The following is an 18209-nucleotide window of genomic DNA, read 5'->3' as shown; positions in this document are numbered from 1 at the left end:
CACTAACTTATTAATCACTAAATTGATAGCCTACATATTTTTGTTTTAGATTTTTTCTGTGTTGTAGTTTGTAGACCGTCCCTAAGATCTCTAACTGCCTCTCAACACAGGAACTAAACACAGCTGAATTAACACAGCTGCACGCATTTCTTTCACATCTACAGCAGTCAGATTCACTGTCTTCACTCGGGAGGAATCACTTCAAATGGGTAGGCACTTTTAATGACCTCTTGAACATGTTTACAGGCTTAAAAACAAGTTTAAAACTTGCCCTGTTCAAGCCTGTTGGGTGCTAATTTTAGCAGGAGGATAACACGGTGTAGGCAGCACCGATTGGTTTCGTTTTTCACTCGACTGACAGCACTCCAAATTTACAAACAAGTTACTGGAATTCTCCTTTAATACTGCTCCCTAGACATAGTCCGGCACCCACCAACCCATAAACCCACAACCTGTCGTTTTCACACTTCAACTTTTGTATGTACTAAACAAACAACATTACATGTTCAGTAGTGAGCCAGAGGTGCTCGTAGGTGGAATTGTTGACTTTTGACAGACCAAAGCTAGCTGTTTTCCCATTTCCAGTCTTCTGCTAAGATAAGCCAACCATCTTGTGGCTTTAGCTTTAAATTCCTCTAAAAGATATAAGTGGTATTGATCTTGAAAGAAAAGGAATATGTGTATTTGCAACACCACCACGTAATAGTTCCACATACAGATGATCATATCCATTTGTTTCTTTATCATCTATATTTACTGTTAACTTTTGAAAACTGGAGACATTTTTGTATCATTTTAGGGCACATTCTGTAGCCTCCTTGTCGCTCCCCTCCACCCCTTTACATGCACACGTGTTTACCCCCTGAGGCTAAGAGTAAAGGGGCAGGCTCCAGCTCTCATTAACCTACTGGTTGGATAAATCAAAGTGCAGGGCAGAGAGGAGAACCTCAGCCTCGGCCGTTCAGATAAGAAGAACACCCAGCTCATAGCCTACAGCTCAGTGATATATGGATCTGCAGAGGCTAATAGCAAAGTATCGACAGGGAAATGGTCTGCTTATCCTGCTCCTGCATGCTGGGGAGAGGTCCCCAAAGCAGATGGGATACACTTTAGGGAGAGGGGAAAAAGGAGGAGGAGGGTGAAAGGATGAGGTAGAACTGTACTGGGACAAATTAGAGTCTGTATTGCTTATTTCAGCTGATATGAGTCTTCAAACACACAACAATAGGTTTCAGTTCACTCTGTATATAACCGACTGTAGTTCTGTCTAAAAGAGTGCTTACATTTTACTTTTTTTGACTTTTCAGACAGCCAGAGGTGAAAGTCTCCCTCATTAGTTTTAAGTAAAACTCTTTGATGGACTTGGATGTGTTTTTACAAGTATATCTTTGATTTTTATGTCTTTTTTTGAGTTTGAGAATTGAAGCGGCCCTTAAAAGTGAAGATTAATTAAACAATACCTTGTTCAAGAAAGCATACTAGACAATAGTGAGTGGATTTACAGGGAAAATCTTGGGAAATTAATGTCCCAAGTTTTGTCGGTGGGTGTAAATGGAAGAGCATCAAATCACTTATGCCTGCACACAGAGCTACAAAAATACAAAATATAAAATACACAGGCTACAGCCAGCAATACTTTTCTCTGACAAGAAGCAATAGATCAAGGTGTAGGCCGTCCTCCCATTGGTGGAGTCTTTACTGCCGGAGTCAGTAGGTTATCGCTGTGAGACCTGCACCTTGTTCTAAGTACCAGCTTTATCAAGCACAACCAATTCTTCCTCTGATGCGGCTGTGGATGCAGGAGATGGGCCCTAATGGCAACACTTCATCAATCCAGAGAAGATGTACGGAGAAACTGCAGCCTCTGATGTCAGATAAAGATGTTGATACTGTTAGGTTACAGGACCACCAGGAATAATTTGGTTAAAGCCTGCCGTGCGCCGTGGCTGTAGTGGTTCAGAGCTCGCAACTGTCAGCTGACATTCTCAGAGACTGATTCAACAATGCTGAGCCTGTCTTGACACGTACAAGATTTACTGTATGAGCTGAGACTGCTGCTGTAATTCCCCGTGTCCTAGATAATGTAGGAATCAGCAGTGTTAAACAGCAGTGCTAGGGAGGAGGCAGGTGAATGATGCTGGTTTGGTGGTCATCTGGAGCCATAACAATACCGCTGTATGGCCACCAGGTGACAGACAGGCTGACCCTGATTGATTGATTGAATGAATGAATGAATGAATGAATGAATGAATGAATGACTGAGGAATCTGAGTTAAATTCTCATTGAGCCCCATTCCACAAAAGCAGTCAAATACCTTACATCAACAGCCAGTAAATGTCTAAAAACACATGAGCCTTCCTTTTCATCACAATGCTACTTGTAAGTGCTGGTACGTATCATATTTTGTTCATGTTGTTGGAAAAACCAGTTACAGTTTCTTACATGGCTATGATATCTTGTCTACACTCTGAGCCAGCATTCTTTTTCATGGTGGTTATATCCGTGAGAGGATCCAACCCAATGCATGAAAAACGTTGTTATGTTACTGTCAAGACTGAAATATAATGAGCATGCATCTGCATCAATGAGCACCAAGGGCAAAGACAATGCACCATCCTACTCTGCCAAATGCCTCTGTTCCTCTAAAGGAGACCAAATATGACCATCTTTACATCTGGATGCCAAGCACTGTACCGGGGCCTGTCTATGACCATGATTACCCACTTGACATCTTTATAGCTCCATGACAGACATCCTCTTCTGCCGAGCTGGAGGGAAGTATGGAGAACACCAAAGTGCCCCCCCAGTGCTGGTGTGGGACATCAGAGTTTTGTGTTGAAATAATTAGCCTGTTTAGCTGCCATCTGGGCTCTGGTTGCTGGCGTGTGGCATGAGCCAGGTGCTTCATGGGTAACACCACAGAGAGACATACAGCAGATGCTCATGGGTAGACCTGCCCAACTTGGCACAGATCTGGAATCAGCTAACCCCTATACAAATCTGAAGTCAAACCACAAGAGGGAACACAGACAGGACTGGTGTGAGGACAGCATGCCCATTTGATTTAAACAATTACAATAATTAGTCAAGATAAGTGCAGTGTAGTTTATTTCCACGATGTTCCACTTCCGGTATTGCTTCCGGGAATGTCTCTCTTTTTTTGTCCGGATGTCTGTTACCTTCGCTTTCTTTGTGTTGGCATTTTAAACTTCGTTGGATTTTAGGGACCATGGTTTGACTGCTCCTCAGATCTCTGCAGGGGAAATTGAGACAGCTAGCTCAACTGTCTGGTGATTCTGAGTATTCTGTTGCACGACTAAAACAACTTCTGAACATACGTTCACATGTTCCACCAAAACAAGGCTATTTTGCAGCGGCACTGTGGCTTCGTCCGGCCCCTTGGCGCTTCCCAAGGTGATTGTAATTGGTTAAAAGACAATCCAATAAACCAGAGCTTGTTTTTCTCCCATCCCGCAATGCTGTGTGGACTAGCCAGACCCTCCTCCGCAGCGCTGTGGAGAAAGGTCTGGCTGTGCAAGACTAAGTGCGGTGAAGTCTGCATGAAGCAAAAACTAAACTTTACGATTCTGTTAAGAATAACTCAGAAACTTTACATTCTTACACAGCAAAAATCTATAAAATTGCATTCTGGTCAGAATTGAACCTCCGATAAAACACAAGCCAAACAAACCAAATAATCAACCCTCTTATCTTTGAAAAGCAGGTGCAAGTTAATTGCTGCCCTGCCCCTACGCAGCTCAAAATTGGATTGGTAAATTTAAGGTTTAAACACTTTTTTTAGCAGTTCAGTAGGTTGGTAACTTGATAAGGCCCCAGGATTTACTCAATGAGGTAGAAAGTTCCTGAGCAAGCAGCAGGCATGTGGTTGTTGTTCCCAGAGGGCTGGGAAACCGTATCTGCCCTGGAGGAGCATCCTCTTTGGTAAGCACTTCTTATCCAGGCCATCACTGCAGGCCGGGTAATATCCAGTAACTGCAGCTTTATGTGCGATCCAATACTTGGATCAATCCTAGGACAGGAGGATTGCCACTAACCCCTAAGATCTCTTTCTCTCTTGTTTTCTCTGTCTTCTAGTGAATCCTCCCCTGCTTTGATACTGCAGCAGAAATCATGAAGTCGTTTTCAAGAAGGAAAAATTGCTCTATGTATTACTCAATTTCACACAAAAGGACATTTCACTAAAGGTAAAAGGTCAGAATGTGTGTTGTCTTGTATCTGACCACAAATTGATAACCATTTACATGTTTACTTCAGACTTATTTTAAAAACATGATGGCGAAGTGAAAAAAACAAAACATCGTGTACATCTTGGTGTGAAAATACTACACTATTAATATCTAGGTGCAGGTGTGTGTGTGTATTCTGTTTGTTTTGGGAGCTAATACAATGCATAGGTTTGTATTTCTGTATTTACAGTATGATTAAGCATGTTTGTGCACGCAAGCTTGTGTTTGAGTGTGCGCACGTTTAGAGAAAGATAGAAAGACAGTTGTAAAGAGAGATGGTGGGAATATACAGTCTAGGAAGGAGACAGTGGGTTTGAGACTTTGTTTGAAACTCCCAATACTTTGGGGAGTATTGCCCCATATATTGTCCCGTGTGACTGAGCAGAAGAAAGATAGACTGATGCTAAGATATGTGGCTCTCGCAGAGCATTTCTCTAGCTCTCACTGAATATAAATGGATAGTCACTGAGATTAGTTTAAGGTGCACGGCTGCTCCCATATAAAAATGACATTACATGCTACAAAATGGGCAGTGTACATATTGTTTGGAGGTGACACTTTCAGCTGAGATTCATCAAATAAAACAACAAACCTCTTAAGATGTAATTACGGATAACTGCAGGTGCATGTTATTTAAGAAAATAAATCTTTAAAGGTATGTAGTGTATATTCTGTCAAATAATGTCAAATGACAATTAACATTTCATCTAATCACAAAAATTATTCAGACTGATCAAAAAGAAGAAAGTACTTGCGCGATACAGGTGGGATCAATATCTTCCATAAACTCCACAACAAAAATAGTCATCATGAAAGATTTAACTAGAGAATCAGATTGTTGTCAAACGTAGGAAAAATGTAATTGAAAACATAACCTATTTACGTGTAGGACATGTTAGTTTGTCACACTGGTATTACTGCAACCTAAAATTATTATTATTATTGTTTTTCCAATTAATATAGATTTAAAAAAAAAGAGTTGACACTGTGACTAAAAATATATATACAGTATATACAGTATATATATATATATATTACAACAGACATGCAGTTTAAGACTAATCAACAATAGAAGTTCCACTTACCTTGAGTAGTTTTAGGAGGGTCAATACCCCAGAGCTCGAACCCACAAACGTCAGAGGCCACGAGGCAGCTAGCGGTGCTCACCGTAACAAGCATGGGTGCTATGGAGGCGTCCAGGCGGGCTGGCAGCCGGGCTGGCGATAGGGCTGGTCAATCAGCCCGGCAGCAGAGACAAGGGGACAGGCACACAGGGAGAATGGCTGAGCCGGAGTGGGCTCTGCTTGAAGGCTTTTGCGCTTCTCCTTCCCTGAATGAAAGCAATCCCTAAGAGTGAATGGGTAATGAGAGACCGGCTCCTGAGATTTTAGCTTTCTTAATCATGTTCATAATTAATTCAAGAACATTGATAATTTCATTACATTCTTTTTGTCTTATCAATAAATGATGTGCCTGCACTTTTGGTCTTGTGTATACGAGAGAGAGGGAGGAAGAGAGGGAGAGAGAGGGACAAGAGAAGTAATACTGCACTAAAAGCACAGGAGATGGAAAATGATACAAACAGGGAAGTGGTAATTATAATCTTTGACCAAGCCACTGGCAGAACAATATGAAGTCAAGTGGCTACAAATAATTAATAAGGCCTCCTGGTATGTGTGTGTGTATGTGGTATGGATGAGGAGGTGTGCGTGTGTGTGTGTGTGGGGGGATACATGTGTCTTTGTTGGACCTTATTTTACCAGTCCTCTTTTAGTAGTTTTTTTTTTTTTTTTTTTTAAAGCACAAGACTATTAAACATCATTGTGTTTCCACCGACATGATGTTATACACATTGCTTCTGTTGGATATACTATATTAGATATACTAATACACTCACCTTTAAACAGAGGGTCTGGAGGATGCAAGTCGTATAATGCCCTTCAGATCCAATAAGGGTTCAGGTTTCAGGGACATTAGTGCACTGAAGCAGTTTTTAAAAGACCACTCTCCTCCCTCTCCTCTTCACGTGCCCTCTGTCAGGTCAAGACAAGAACAAGACTTTTCTGACTTGTGGCATATATAGTTTCCAGTTATTTGGCAGCAGGAATAATGGGATAATATGCATTTTTAATAGTCCTTCTTCAGAATATTTAATAAGACTTCACCTCTGTGCATATATGTATGCTGTTACAGATTCTGTGCTTTATCAATCAAACTTTCTGTTGAAAACTAAGATGAAAATAGAATGAGGAGGAGGGCACAGGGAGGGAAAATGGATGTAATTGATATCTCTGTTTCCTAAAAATACTGTGAGCGTGATGGAGTCTGAGGGAGGCTCTGAATCACTGCCTTCTCTTTTCCCACTAAACAAGACAAGTAGATGGATGGCTTTGAGCATCCTGATCCGACAGTGAGTGATTGACCGTCCTGTCAAAGGCCTAATGTGCTACCAGAATAGTGGCTGTTTATTCTGATCAGACTTTCTTGATATATAATCATTAATCTATTGCAAAACAGGTGTTTAAAGCAGCACTGAGACATGTGTTGTGGGAGTTTCTCACTGATCATCACAGCTTTTTTTTTTATCAATTACCATAAATAATTCATGGATATATCTTCTGTATTTCAGTTGTGTATAAAAATAATTTGTTGTAGAATGTTTGCATGAAATCAGGGTAATTTGACCATAAGAGCAGTGTGGTTGCACTATTGCAAGGCTATTTGATTTTGGTCACTTTATAATGGATTTCCAGCTTGTGACACAATATAATATAGATTGGTAAAGCTATATGAGGCATTAGAGATTCAAGTACTTTATGTCCTATTTATTCCTTGTGTGCCACAGGCCCCATGTCTTGAGATATGACCAGCTCAACACAGAAACCTTTAATAAAATAAAAAAGTAAAGAGGGGAAAATAGAGATTTACAGCTGGCCATTTTGACAGTAGGCTTGATATAAGGTGTTCATAACAAGTTTTGCATTTTATTCCTGGTCCCCTCACACACATTTTAATCATATTTTATGTGATCTATGTATGCAGCACTCATCCTCTCTCTGTCACCCAACCTCTCCAATGTGTCCCTCTTAAACAGATTGCTACAATACTTGTAATGATGGTCCTTCCCAGCTGTGCTGCAGGAGAGGGGAAGGGAGCAGCAGGCTATAGTATTACCATAATATCCGCTCCCTCCCTCCACCGTCCCAAGGGCCCATGTGGGGCTGCATGGGGATGTGGGGTAACTCTGCTGTGGAGGGGACTCAACTGGCTTCTGGTCCTGCAGGCTCTGTGTGTGTGTGTGTGTGTGTGTGTGTGTGTGTGTGTGTGTGAGACAGGGCTGAACCTGCCTGTGGGCGATGTAATAAAAGTGCCACACACTGCTGGTAGTGATGGTGGCACTGCTGCTGCTTGTAGCTGCAGAGGAGGGGATAAATATAAACCAGGCCTGCATCAAGGAGACGGCCCTCCAGTCACAGCCTGACTTACATCCTAATAATTAGGCCCCTTTCCAATAAAACAAGGATTTGTAGCCATGCATCTATTTTACTTGTGTTTGCTACTGCAGTGGGAGAGGGATGCATGATCTGCGGCAGTCTCTGGATAAATGTGAGGCTTTGAGAGGACTTCAGAAGTTTTTTTTCTAATCAACATCTTATGGAAGTTATATTTATTTAACTATTTCATATTACTTAGTATGTAATTTCTCCATTGCAGCCATTATGGTAAAATCAAAACGACTTGTACTTTCCAGTACATACACTCATTTGAAGCATATACAGTACATTCCGCCATTCTCACACAAACACACTCTACTGTCTCTGATAGAGGCTAATCAATAGATGAGGCCTCCAGTTGCCGTTGCATGTTATCATAAACCTCCTAATGTGCACTGGCTAATCTCTATACTCGCTCCCCAAAATTATCTCTTTCTCTGTGTTTTGTTCTCTTTTATTACATTTGAAATACACTATTGGATATTCATTATCTATGCATTATCATGACAACTATTTTACACAGTGTTTTAAACACCACCTCTAAACTAGACTGTTGGTGCCTTCATGAGAAATATACTGTAATTCCAATAATATGAAAACTGGTTAGGCATGATACTAAAAAGTGATGTTACATGTTCTTCTCTTTTGGTATAACTGAATATATTGTACACCATATTTTTCTCATAATTCCCTTAAATGCAGTACTTCAAATAGATGTCCCACATATTGTCCCACCTCTGGCTACCTGGCTGTTATTTAATTCCTACCTGAATCACATTGATGTGTGTTTGAGAATTTCTAGGAAGCACGTCGGGGAGGACAGAGAAAAGTAGAGATAGAGAGATGGAGATAAAAAGAGAGGGGGGGGGGGGGGGTGCAGTCTAGGCAGGGGGTATCAGGCTAATTAAAGCAAGCATTTGTCAAAGATTAGGCCTTAAACAGAAAAGGTCATCTGAGCACCAGAGCGCACTGTTTCGCTGCTGTGCTCTTAGGGCAGTCTAAACCTTTCCAAGCTAAATGGTAAAGATGCTATTTGCAAGAGGTGGGGGAGGGGATCCAGATCCCGACCAGTGGTAAGAATGACACACGGGTCATTGGTTCTTTACTGTCCATTACACATGCTGGTCAAATCTGGCAATCGGTGTCATTTAGGGATGAAAAATAAGTGCTCGAACAAGATCAATAGATGCAGCCGTCTGTAACAGCTGTGATTAATTGACTGTCACCAATTAATGACTGGCCTGTTGCAAAGCAATGCAATCTCACAGGGACAATGGGACCTGTCGAAAATGTGTTTTTCTTTCATTTCGGTCTGTTATTCCAGGGTGAGTTTTCCAATAACAAATTCATGAATCACTTCAGATACATTTTTGCCGGTTTACTATGGCACAGTAGAAAGTGCATCTTGCATGGCAGGTGCTCTTTGAAGTCATTTGTGATATTGAGACAAATGTGGGCTTGAATGAGCGCTCGTGCTGCAAAAAACATCCAAACAGTTGTTTTTTTAGTTCAATCAGAAAAGGTTACTAAAAATATTGGAATATTTCCTTGTTTGTATATACCAGCTGATTGAAGTCTGTATAATAAATTCTCATTTTACAGTGGTAATAAAAAGTAACATCAAATAATGTTATGCAAAGTGATACTCTCTCAACTTATTTAACTTAATCATCTTAACAACGTACCTTCACTCCAAATGCTGTCACAAAACCAATAGTGCTATGAAAAATGAGTGAGAACAAGTGGTGGTCTGTGATGCATTTAATATTCCATTGAAAACAACCAAACAAGTACCGGGGATGTTTTCAAACTGGCATCATGTGCAAGCTTTTTTTTTTTTTTTTTGCAGCCAGTCAATTCTAATCATATTATATCCTGAGAAGATGTCCTGGTTTGAGATACAATGAAGCACAGGACATGTTGGTTTAGATATGAGTAATGGCTCTGGAGGGCTAAACTCTAGTGGAGATGTAATTTAAAATATTTGTAGTGGAAATTATGCTAATATTAGATCTCTCTGTATCATTATTTATGAAATAGATCGTTTACCTGAGATAAAGGCTTGCTAAATGTTACATTGCAATCTTCATTATGGGCAGGCTTGAAATAAATGAATACATGTGCTGTTGGTGGCGTTTAAGAAATTGTCATTTTGTACTCATTTCTTATTGAAAAATAAATGAAAAACGGTACATACATTTAGCTGTGATTCATCATTTTGAGAAAAAAACAAAAACAATATATGTGAGAAACCAAAGCTAAGAAACTACTTTCTAGGTATTGGGAGCACATTGACCTATAGTTGCTGTCTGCTTTAAGTTTTGTCAGAACTTTACTGTGTAAATAATACTCAAAATACTTTGTTTTTCTTGAAAAACAGCTATATTTATTTACAAGCTCATTTTACCCTAAATAGAAAGTATCTGTATGCCGCTGTGTACCTGCAGACATAAAATGTAGTTATATTTACCACATTTAACTTTTGGAAACTCTTTTTCCGAGTTTCATTTTTAACATTTATTTTCCAGTATAATCTGTGAAATGCAAATCAGAACCCAATTTCAGCATTCCTCTGGATGGCTGCTGGTAGTTTTATAGATTTTTATGGGGAATACCGCTGTCTCGCCCATCAAACCCATGAGTTGACTTTAGCTCTGGGTGCATATAAATTGATGTACAAAGTTCTGTTCCCACCTTTAATATTCATTGACATAACAGCTGTCAAGTGTGAATTAACATTTTCATTAACATTAAAATCAATTGAAGATGGTAAATATAAGCAATAGCAATAACATAGAAGTTTATATAGTATACTTCTATATAGACTTCTATGCTATTGCTCGATACTGAAAATACAAAAACCTACGGACAAATAGACAACAGATATTTCTATCCTAAAACCTATGGACATACAATATATTATTCATTCTTTGTTTTATTCATCACGGAATAGATTTATTGGGCAGATTTCACACATCTAATCTAAGCTATTATTATGGGGAAAAAGTGAGAAGCCAACTAATTATGTAGAATGCTTTAAATACTATTTTAAATTAGCCTACATTCATGATCATGTGAATCATACACATTCCTTAAATTAGTAAATAGTTTTTATTAATTGATATGTCATTTTTCGCCAGACCAGAAAATCACCATGGCCAGAAAGAAATGCTAAGAACTGTCCCATGAAGACATAAATCATGACCGGATCTTCATGACTTCCATCTTCTATTTCTTTGGACAGTCATGCTTCATGACTTCCATCACTCATCTATCTATCTATCTATCTATCTATCTATCTATCTATCTATCTATCTATCTATCTATCTGTCTATCTATCTATCTATCTATCTATCTATCTATCTATCTATCCATTCATCTATCCATCTATCTATCTATCTATCTATCATAAACGGTCTATGGTTCTTTTCCACGGGTTCTGCTGCACATCCCATGCTGCATTTCAGTTTTAAACGTTTGCGAAGTACAGCCTTTTCGACCTTTTTGGCTTTCCGTAGATCTGAGGCTCGGCGCGCTACGCAGCGGGTACTGGTGGGAAAGTTTGTGTGTGTGTGTGTGTTTGTGCCGCTGTGTATTCCTTCAAAAAGCATGGCGCTTAACTTTCAGTCATCCACCCTTTCTCTGACTTTGCCGATTTCATGCCAGATATGTCTCGGAAAGGTAACATTAACTGCTGTTTCGTTATTAAATCATTAAAGTACGTCAGCCGCTAAACAAAGATGATAAACTGCTGCCTTAGTAACCTAACCGTTGTCACGTTACCAGTTTACCGTAACGAGACGCTTATGAAGCGGACATTAGCTACCGTAACTAACTTAAACATGGCTGTTCGGCGTTAATGGAGCGTATTGCAAAAGTTAACTAAGAACACGCTCGTTTTTCTGTCTGTGCAGGTCAGGCAGCCGGTCATTTGTGCCAACCACCACGTGTTCTGTTCCTCCTGCATGGAAATGTGGTTGAAGAAAGCTAGCCAATGTCCCACCTGCAGAGTCCCCATCACAGCAGAGAACCCCTGCAGGGAAATCATCGGTGAGTAGCTCCGCATCTCCAAACGAGAGGGAAACCGACAAGGAAGTAGAGGAGGTAGCATCTGCAGCATGTCACAGTTGAGTAATCGTGACATCATGTAAACCTTTGTGTCAAATTTGACCCTTTTTAAAAAAAAAAAAAAAAAAATATGGGTTTCTTACAACCAAATTACCCAAAGAATAACATGGATAGTTCCGCTGGAAAGTGTAATTATGCACCAACATATGTTCCTCTGATCGTAACTTGTGGCTAAACTAATTCACAATTTCTTTGTCTTTTAAGAAAACATTTAGGCAGAATTTAAGATGAATGAATTTTATTGACCGTGACTTCTATAAAAAAAATGTGTAAAACTAGTGATAAGTTGGAATGAAGTTGGCTAAGAAGATGTAACAAAGAATTAGGTGATCATCTATTCTTAATTAAACGGGCAAAACAGATTGGGTCAATATTTACCATGGTTGAAGACAACACGAGGGTTAATAAATAAGCCATGCAGTCAAGTTCAGGCAGTTGCAATGTTCGTTTTATCAATAGTGCAATCGGCAACAAAAAATAGTTTTGGGATTGTGAGTGAAATGAACCATTTCTATTCACCCAGTTGACAGTGGGTTGGACCATTATTTCCACATACTTCTTAGAAAGTTGTAGACTGTATCATTTCAGTGTACTGTAAACTTTAGATTGATGTTAGGCCATTAAAACTGGTTTGCTTGTTCCGCCAAACCTAACAGTCTATATACCATATAAATATAATCAGTGACAGTGAGGAGTGCCAGAAAGGGTTATTTGCCAAATACTTTTAATGTAAGAGAAACATTTTGCAAACAATTAGTTATATAATCAACTTTTGGAGGCTTGATCACCCAAATGCATGGTTTCCTGTTTTGTTTTTGCTGGCCTGCTCATTTTGGATCACGACATAAGACGGTAGGCTATACACTGATGTGCTAGCATGTAGCTCAGTCGTGGCTTGTGGGCTTCAGCCTTGGATGCTTTGAGTCATCCACTAAAATATATTTAGCAAAAAAGTTAGATGCAGTTTTGATAACAAAAGTTGGCAGAGTGTGTATTGTTGCAGTTGTGTCTTCTGTGCAACCTCAACTTGTAATGGATGACTTAGTCAAATAACTAAATCTATGAGCTGGTACAAAACACCTTTTGGTCCAAGTTTGTGAATACAAGTTGAATTTGAATCAGCTGGGTCCAGTGACTGCACATAGCACCCCAGAAGTGTTCTGTTGTACCTACCTATTGTATTTCCATCTTGCTGGCAAACAAGACGCAACATGGAGCTGCTGGAAGACACATTTTTCACTTTTGGACTCAGGCAAGCGGTTTTTATCTGCTCTAGTTTTTGTGCTAAGTTAGGCTAAATATGCTCTGGCCCAATTACGGTGTTCAATGGAGAATATGTTATATACAATGAATTGATATTCTTATATGAATTACTTAAGTGAACGCTACAAGGACAGGATTTAGATATTTAATAAATACTATCACAAGTCTCTGCAGGTGGATTTGGGAGTCTGAGATAAGTTTACTTTTAGTTTAAAAGGCAGCACCTCAGCCTTTCATAGTTATGTTTTTGGGTAACAGCTCTTTATTAACATGACTAATGCATTATTGCATCTTCTTCAAAGCTGAGTGACTTGGTGACATTACTTTAATATGTGTTTTGTTAAGTCTGTTTATCTGTTACTGTCATGTAATTCCGTTATAGGAGGCACAAATGATCACAATGAAAGCCCTTCCATGAGGAAATGTCTCAGAAAAACCAGAGGAGAACTGCTTTTGCGGGAGTATGAGGTATGGGTTTATCATGCTATGCATTTTCCCAGCAGTTACAAGCACGTTGATGCTCTTGAACAGACTTTATGAAGGGGTTTATCACCACAAAAACGCAAGCATAGACAATGAGGGGAGTGCCCATCGCAGAAGGCACCATCCACTGATGCAGGTAGATTCTATGAAAGCAATTTATTATTACAACACAGTGTCCAGCTTTTAGGTTTGCCTAAAGGGAAAAACAATGTTGTAATAGTAGAAGCGTTAACTTTCCAACACAGACAACACAGGGATGACTTTATTGTTACAACCTGTTTTAAGTTTCACACTCTTCTCTCTAACAGGAGGAACTTGAAGGGCTCATCAGAGAAAACGAGGAGCTGAAAACAAAAAATCAAAGTCTGGAGTCACAACTGAAGACTGCTTTGGATCCCTGCAGCATTAATACACTGCCAAGTGATGACAAAAAAGTTGACCCCTTTGTCCTGGAAGAATGGAGCAACAAGCTGCGCGCTGCCACCGATGTTTGTGATAAAGTAAAGCAGGACATGGATAAGCTAAAGGAGGTACGTTACCTATAATAATCAATACATTGTATTGACAATATATTGATCGGATATTGATAACAGGTGTTTGCCATTCATCACATGAAGCAATGAGGCAAGCATTGACATTACCATCTTTCAATAGGAACAGTGATAAAGATATGTCTTGCTACCTTCGTGGAATCCTTTATAACATTTGGCAAATGTGTTACTTTATCATCCTTAGGCAAATAAGGCATTACGATCTCAAAATGTTGACCTTGTACAAGAGAATATGAGATTGAAAGCAGAGGTGGCAAGCAGATCTCCTCAGAAGTGAGTATCTTTCTTTCTTTTGTTTTTAACCCTCATTCGGTTAGGAGGAGACAAATGCCTCTAAGTCAATGTCATGGGTAACAGTGCAGACAAGATTAACTGTGAGAGATAGTTGTAGTTGCACATTTTAGCCATTGGGAGCAATGAGGTAATTCTGTTTCAATTCAGTGTTTCCAGTTGGAGGCAGTAACTTGCTGCTAAGGTCAGTAATCCTGTTTGATCTGCTTGACCCTTTTTCTGTTAAATCAAAAATGGTTGTAGGCCACTTTTTAAATTGATGTTTTAAAAGACCAAGTTAAAGTTGTGGGAGGCTGAATTAAAAAAAAAAAAAAAGCTAGAATTTGAAGTAGAGCGAGAGTACTAACCATTTTTTTCATCCTGATGGCATGCCGTTATATAGCAGCATGAGAATGACTGTCCCGTTTTCTTTGTAAAGCCCTTTAAGATGACATAATAATGTACTGTGAGGCTCTAATTAGTTACAGAAAAAACTTGAATTAGCCACAGCCCTGAGCTAGGCTTAGCAGAAGGCTAAACTACTGGCACAAAGCTTTCTTTCACGCCAACGTGTCCTCGTTTGGATGGCAGCAGTAGACGGTGCCGCGGCTTCAGTCTCTGGTCATCATAGCTATGGCGTTATTTATATATATATATATATATATATATATATATATATATATAAACTGTATGTTTTGACCACCGAGAACTATATAAATTGCAAGCTCATAAAATTAAGTTTTAAACAGGAGTTAACTCTTGCACAAAATAATTGTGTTTTGAGCAAACAAAAGCCTCAAATGTATTTGCATGTTTGCTACTATCCATATTAACGTGCAATAATAACCCCTGTCACCCAGTTTACTCGGGTCCTCTCAAAAACTCTCTCTGCACGCAGGTAGACGGTGCTGCACTCGGTGCAAGTCTCCCTCGCTCTCAACCTCTGCAGTCTACCCACTCAACTCTTGACACACTCGCTCAAATTTTTCACAGCGCTAATCGGAGAATTAAGGGTAAATTCTGATTGGCTGTTTGTCTCCAATTAGCTCGCAAGTAGCAGGGAACACAAATCTAGGAGGAACAGTCTTACTCAGGCCTCACCTGTTGGTTAGGATACTGGTGTAGCATATGCTGAATACGGTGGAGCTGATGACTAATATTAATATTAATTAATACACATTTCCGTCAATATTTTGTATTATTGACTATATCATCTGAACATGCTTCGCAGCATTGTAGCTAAGATAGGTCTTGTAATGCAAGACTGAACTGCAGTCAATGTCACACTAGCAACATGTAAGTAGTTTATAGTACTTGGGTTACAATACAGTGTTTTATTTACCTTTTTGTTGATATATTAGCTTGCGAAGGAGCTATCCGTTACTAACGCCAATTTATCTCAAAAAGCAGAAACGGTAGCTAATTACTGGTTGGTTTGATTACAAATTCTACTAACTAGGCCTACTACTTAAAGTGTGGCTTAATGTTCAGTCAGTACTTTTAGCTATTTATTTCTACCATTTGCTATGTTTAAATAACAGTGTTGAGCTGTTTGGGCTGATATATTGTTTTAAATAAATCATAATTTCAATTATTATTTTGATTAGTTAAGCTGATCCACAATCTTTCCAAGTACTTCCTGGCAACAGCAGAAGTACTGCTTTCTGGGGAATCACTGCAGGTGTTGTGTCAAAGTCTGTTTCCCGATAGCTATGTGTTCCCTGCTACCTGCGATCTAATTTGAGACGTACAGCCAATCTGATTAGTTGGTTTTGTGGCAAACTTGTAATGCTGTGAAAATTTGAGCGAGTGTGTCAAGAGAGGTTGAGAGCGAAGGAAACTTGGCCCAAGTGCAGCAGTGTCTACCTGCATGCAGAGAAAGTTTTTGAGAGGACAGATGAGTAAACTACGTGAGAGGGGTTATTATAGCACGTCAATATGAATAATAGCAAACATGCAAATACATTTAATGTGCATGAAATAGGTTTTTGTTGGCTCAAACAGATTTTGTGCTAGTGTTAATTCGTGTTCAGAACCTAATTTTATGTGCTTGCAAACCATAGTTCTCTGTGGTCAAAACACATGGAATGAGGCAAATATATAACGCCATAGCTACGAGGTCCAGAGGCTGAAGCCGCGGCACCGTCTCCAGATGTAGCAGGCTAATGCTGCCGCCAGAGACGGTGTAAGGAAACAGAAACATACAAACCAGCATGTGCGCTCAGTGAAACTGAGTCCATTGCAAGGGAAACCTAACTCAGAGGCAATATGGTCCAGCTGTAGCAGGCCTGTAGCAATAGTGAGGACAGCGTCTCCACAGCAGGTGACAACGCGTGGATGACATAATGAAATAGTAAATAGGACTACAGTAACTGAAAAATTTGCAGAATCAATACAGGCCAGACAGCCCTGTGTTTGGTGGGCCGGGTACGCTTTGTTCACTTAATAGTCTTCTAATCATCCCTGGGATCAATTACACATCTCATGAGTTTGCCCACCGGACACAGGATATTTTTCCTGGGGAGATGATCCATGCGTCCCGCCTCTTGTACATCATGGATGTCTGAGCATCTGCAACTACAAACTCACAGACACTATTGCATTTTTAATACAAATACAGAAGATTTACAGAGGAGGAAGTGGAGTTTTCATTCGTTTCCCATCCTCACAGAGGTTAAGTAGCCTGCGAAGTAAACTGTTATTAGTGTGAAAGATGTGACATATTATCCACATAAGTGATTGAACTTTTATGGAATATCGGTGGATATAAGTATGTTTTTTCATAGACATTGTCACGGACATATGCCAGTAAGTGAAGTGGAAACATTATTTTGTAATGTTTGGTGATTTTCGGCCATTTTCAGTTAGAATTTGCCGCTTACAGAGCCAGAAAAGACTTTGTGTGACAGAAAGTTAATTTTTTTAGACATCACAAAGTGTCCGTGACAACCAGCATATGCAAGCTTTTTGTGCGTACGCAACGTTCTTACATGAGGCCCTTGGGCCTTTGGCTACGGTAAACTAAACTTTTCACCGAAGAGAAATGTGCATTGGCAGAACAGCCAATAGTAACACTCTTATTATTATCATAAACATCATGGTTATTATCATAAACATTTCTATGAATCTCTCTCTCTCTCTCTCTCTCTCTCTCTCTCTCTCTCTCTCTCTCAATACAGAGCCAAGAGGAGATGCAGAAGTCTAGTTAGTCCAACATACTATTAAATTACAATTTGCTGAAAATGATTATAGGTAGGATTTAAAAATGTATCCTACCACAGCTTTAAGGCCGTTTTTATTTGACTGGCACAGCTTCCATCTAAAACATGCCTGTTTGAAAAAGCCTGATTGCTTGGCCTGTAGTATTGCTGCTTGTAGCTTTCTCCACAATAGTTGTAAATCCCGCAGCAACTTACAGAAGGAACCCAAAGCACTTCATAAACCCATATGTGGATGTACAGTGTGTGTATGTATGTGTATATATATATATATATATATATATATATATATATATATATATATAATTACATACTTCCGACTTAGTTTACTTGCACTTCAGAGGAAAACATTGTACTACCACTTTGCAGATTCAGATTTGACTCACACAATGTGAAGTAATCACATTTTCCTCATGGCGTTGCGCCATGCTCCACCCATCCTTGCCCGTTAAGAGAGCCAATCAGCAAAAATCTGAGATAATCAACCACCAGAACCAGACCTAGTACAAAGATGTATGGAAGAAAATGTGGAAGGCAATGAAAATACGATTTAA

At 39.5% G+C, this 18209-nt stretch overlaps 1 protein-coding gene across 1 annotated transcript in view; it reads left to right on the top strand.

The window, feature by feature from the left end:
• Positions 1-11221: 11221 nt before the first annotated feature.
• The window catches only part of obi1 (ORC ubiquitin ligase 1), a 9734-nt gene continuing 2746 nt past the window's right edge, over positions 11222-18209 (top strand). Inside the window, exons 1-5 of the mRNA XM_032500494.1 lie at positions 11222-11423; positions 11657-11792; positions 13516-13601; positions 13925-14146; positions 14352-14440. Of these exons, the coding sequence (XP_032356385.1) occupies positions 11352-11423; positions 11657-11792; positions 13516-13601; positions 13925-14146; positions 14352-14440 (605 nt within the window). The 5' untranslated portion in view covers positions 11222-11351. The remainder of the gene's footprint in view (positions 11424-11656; positions 11793-13515; positions 13602-13924; positions 14147-14351; positions 14441-18209) is intronic.

This window comes from Etheostoma spectabile, chromosome 1 (assembly GCF_008692095.1).
Source record: "Etheostoma spectabile isolate EspeVRDwgs_2016 chromosome 1, UIUC_Espe_1.0, whole genome shotgun sequence".
NCBI lineage: Eukaryota > Metazoa > Chordata > Actinopteri > Perciformes > Percidae > Etheostoma > Etheostoma spectabile.
This window is presented reverse-complemented; position numbering and strand designations above follow the sequence as displayed.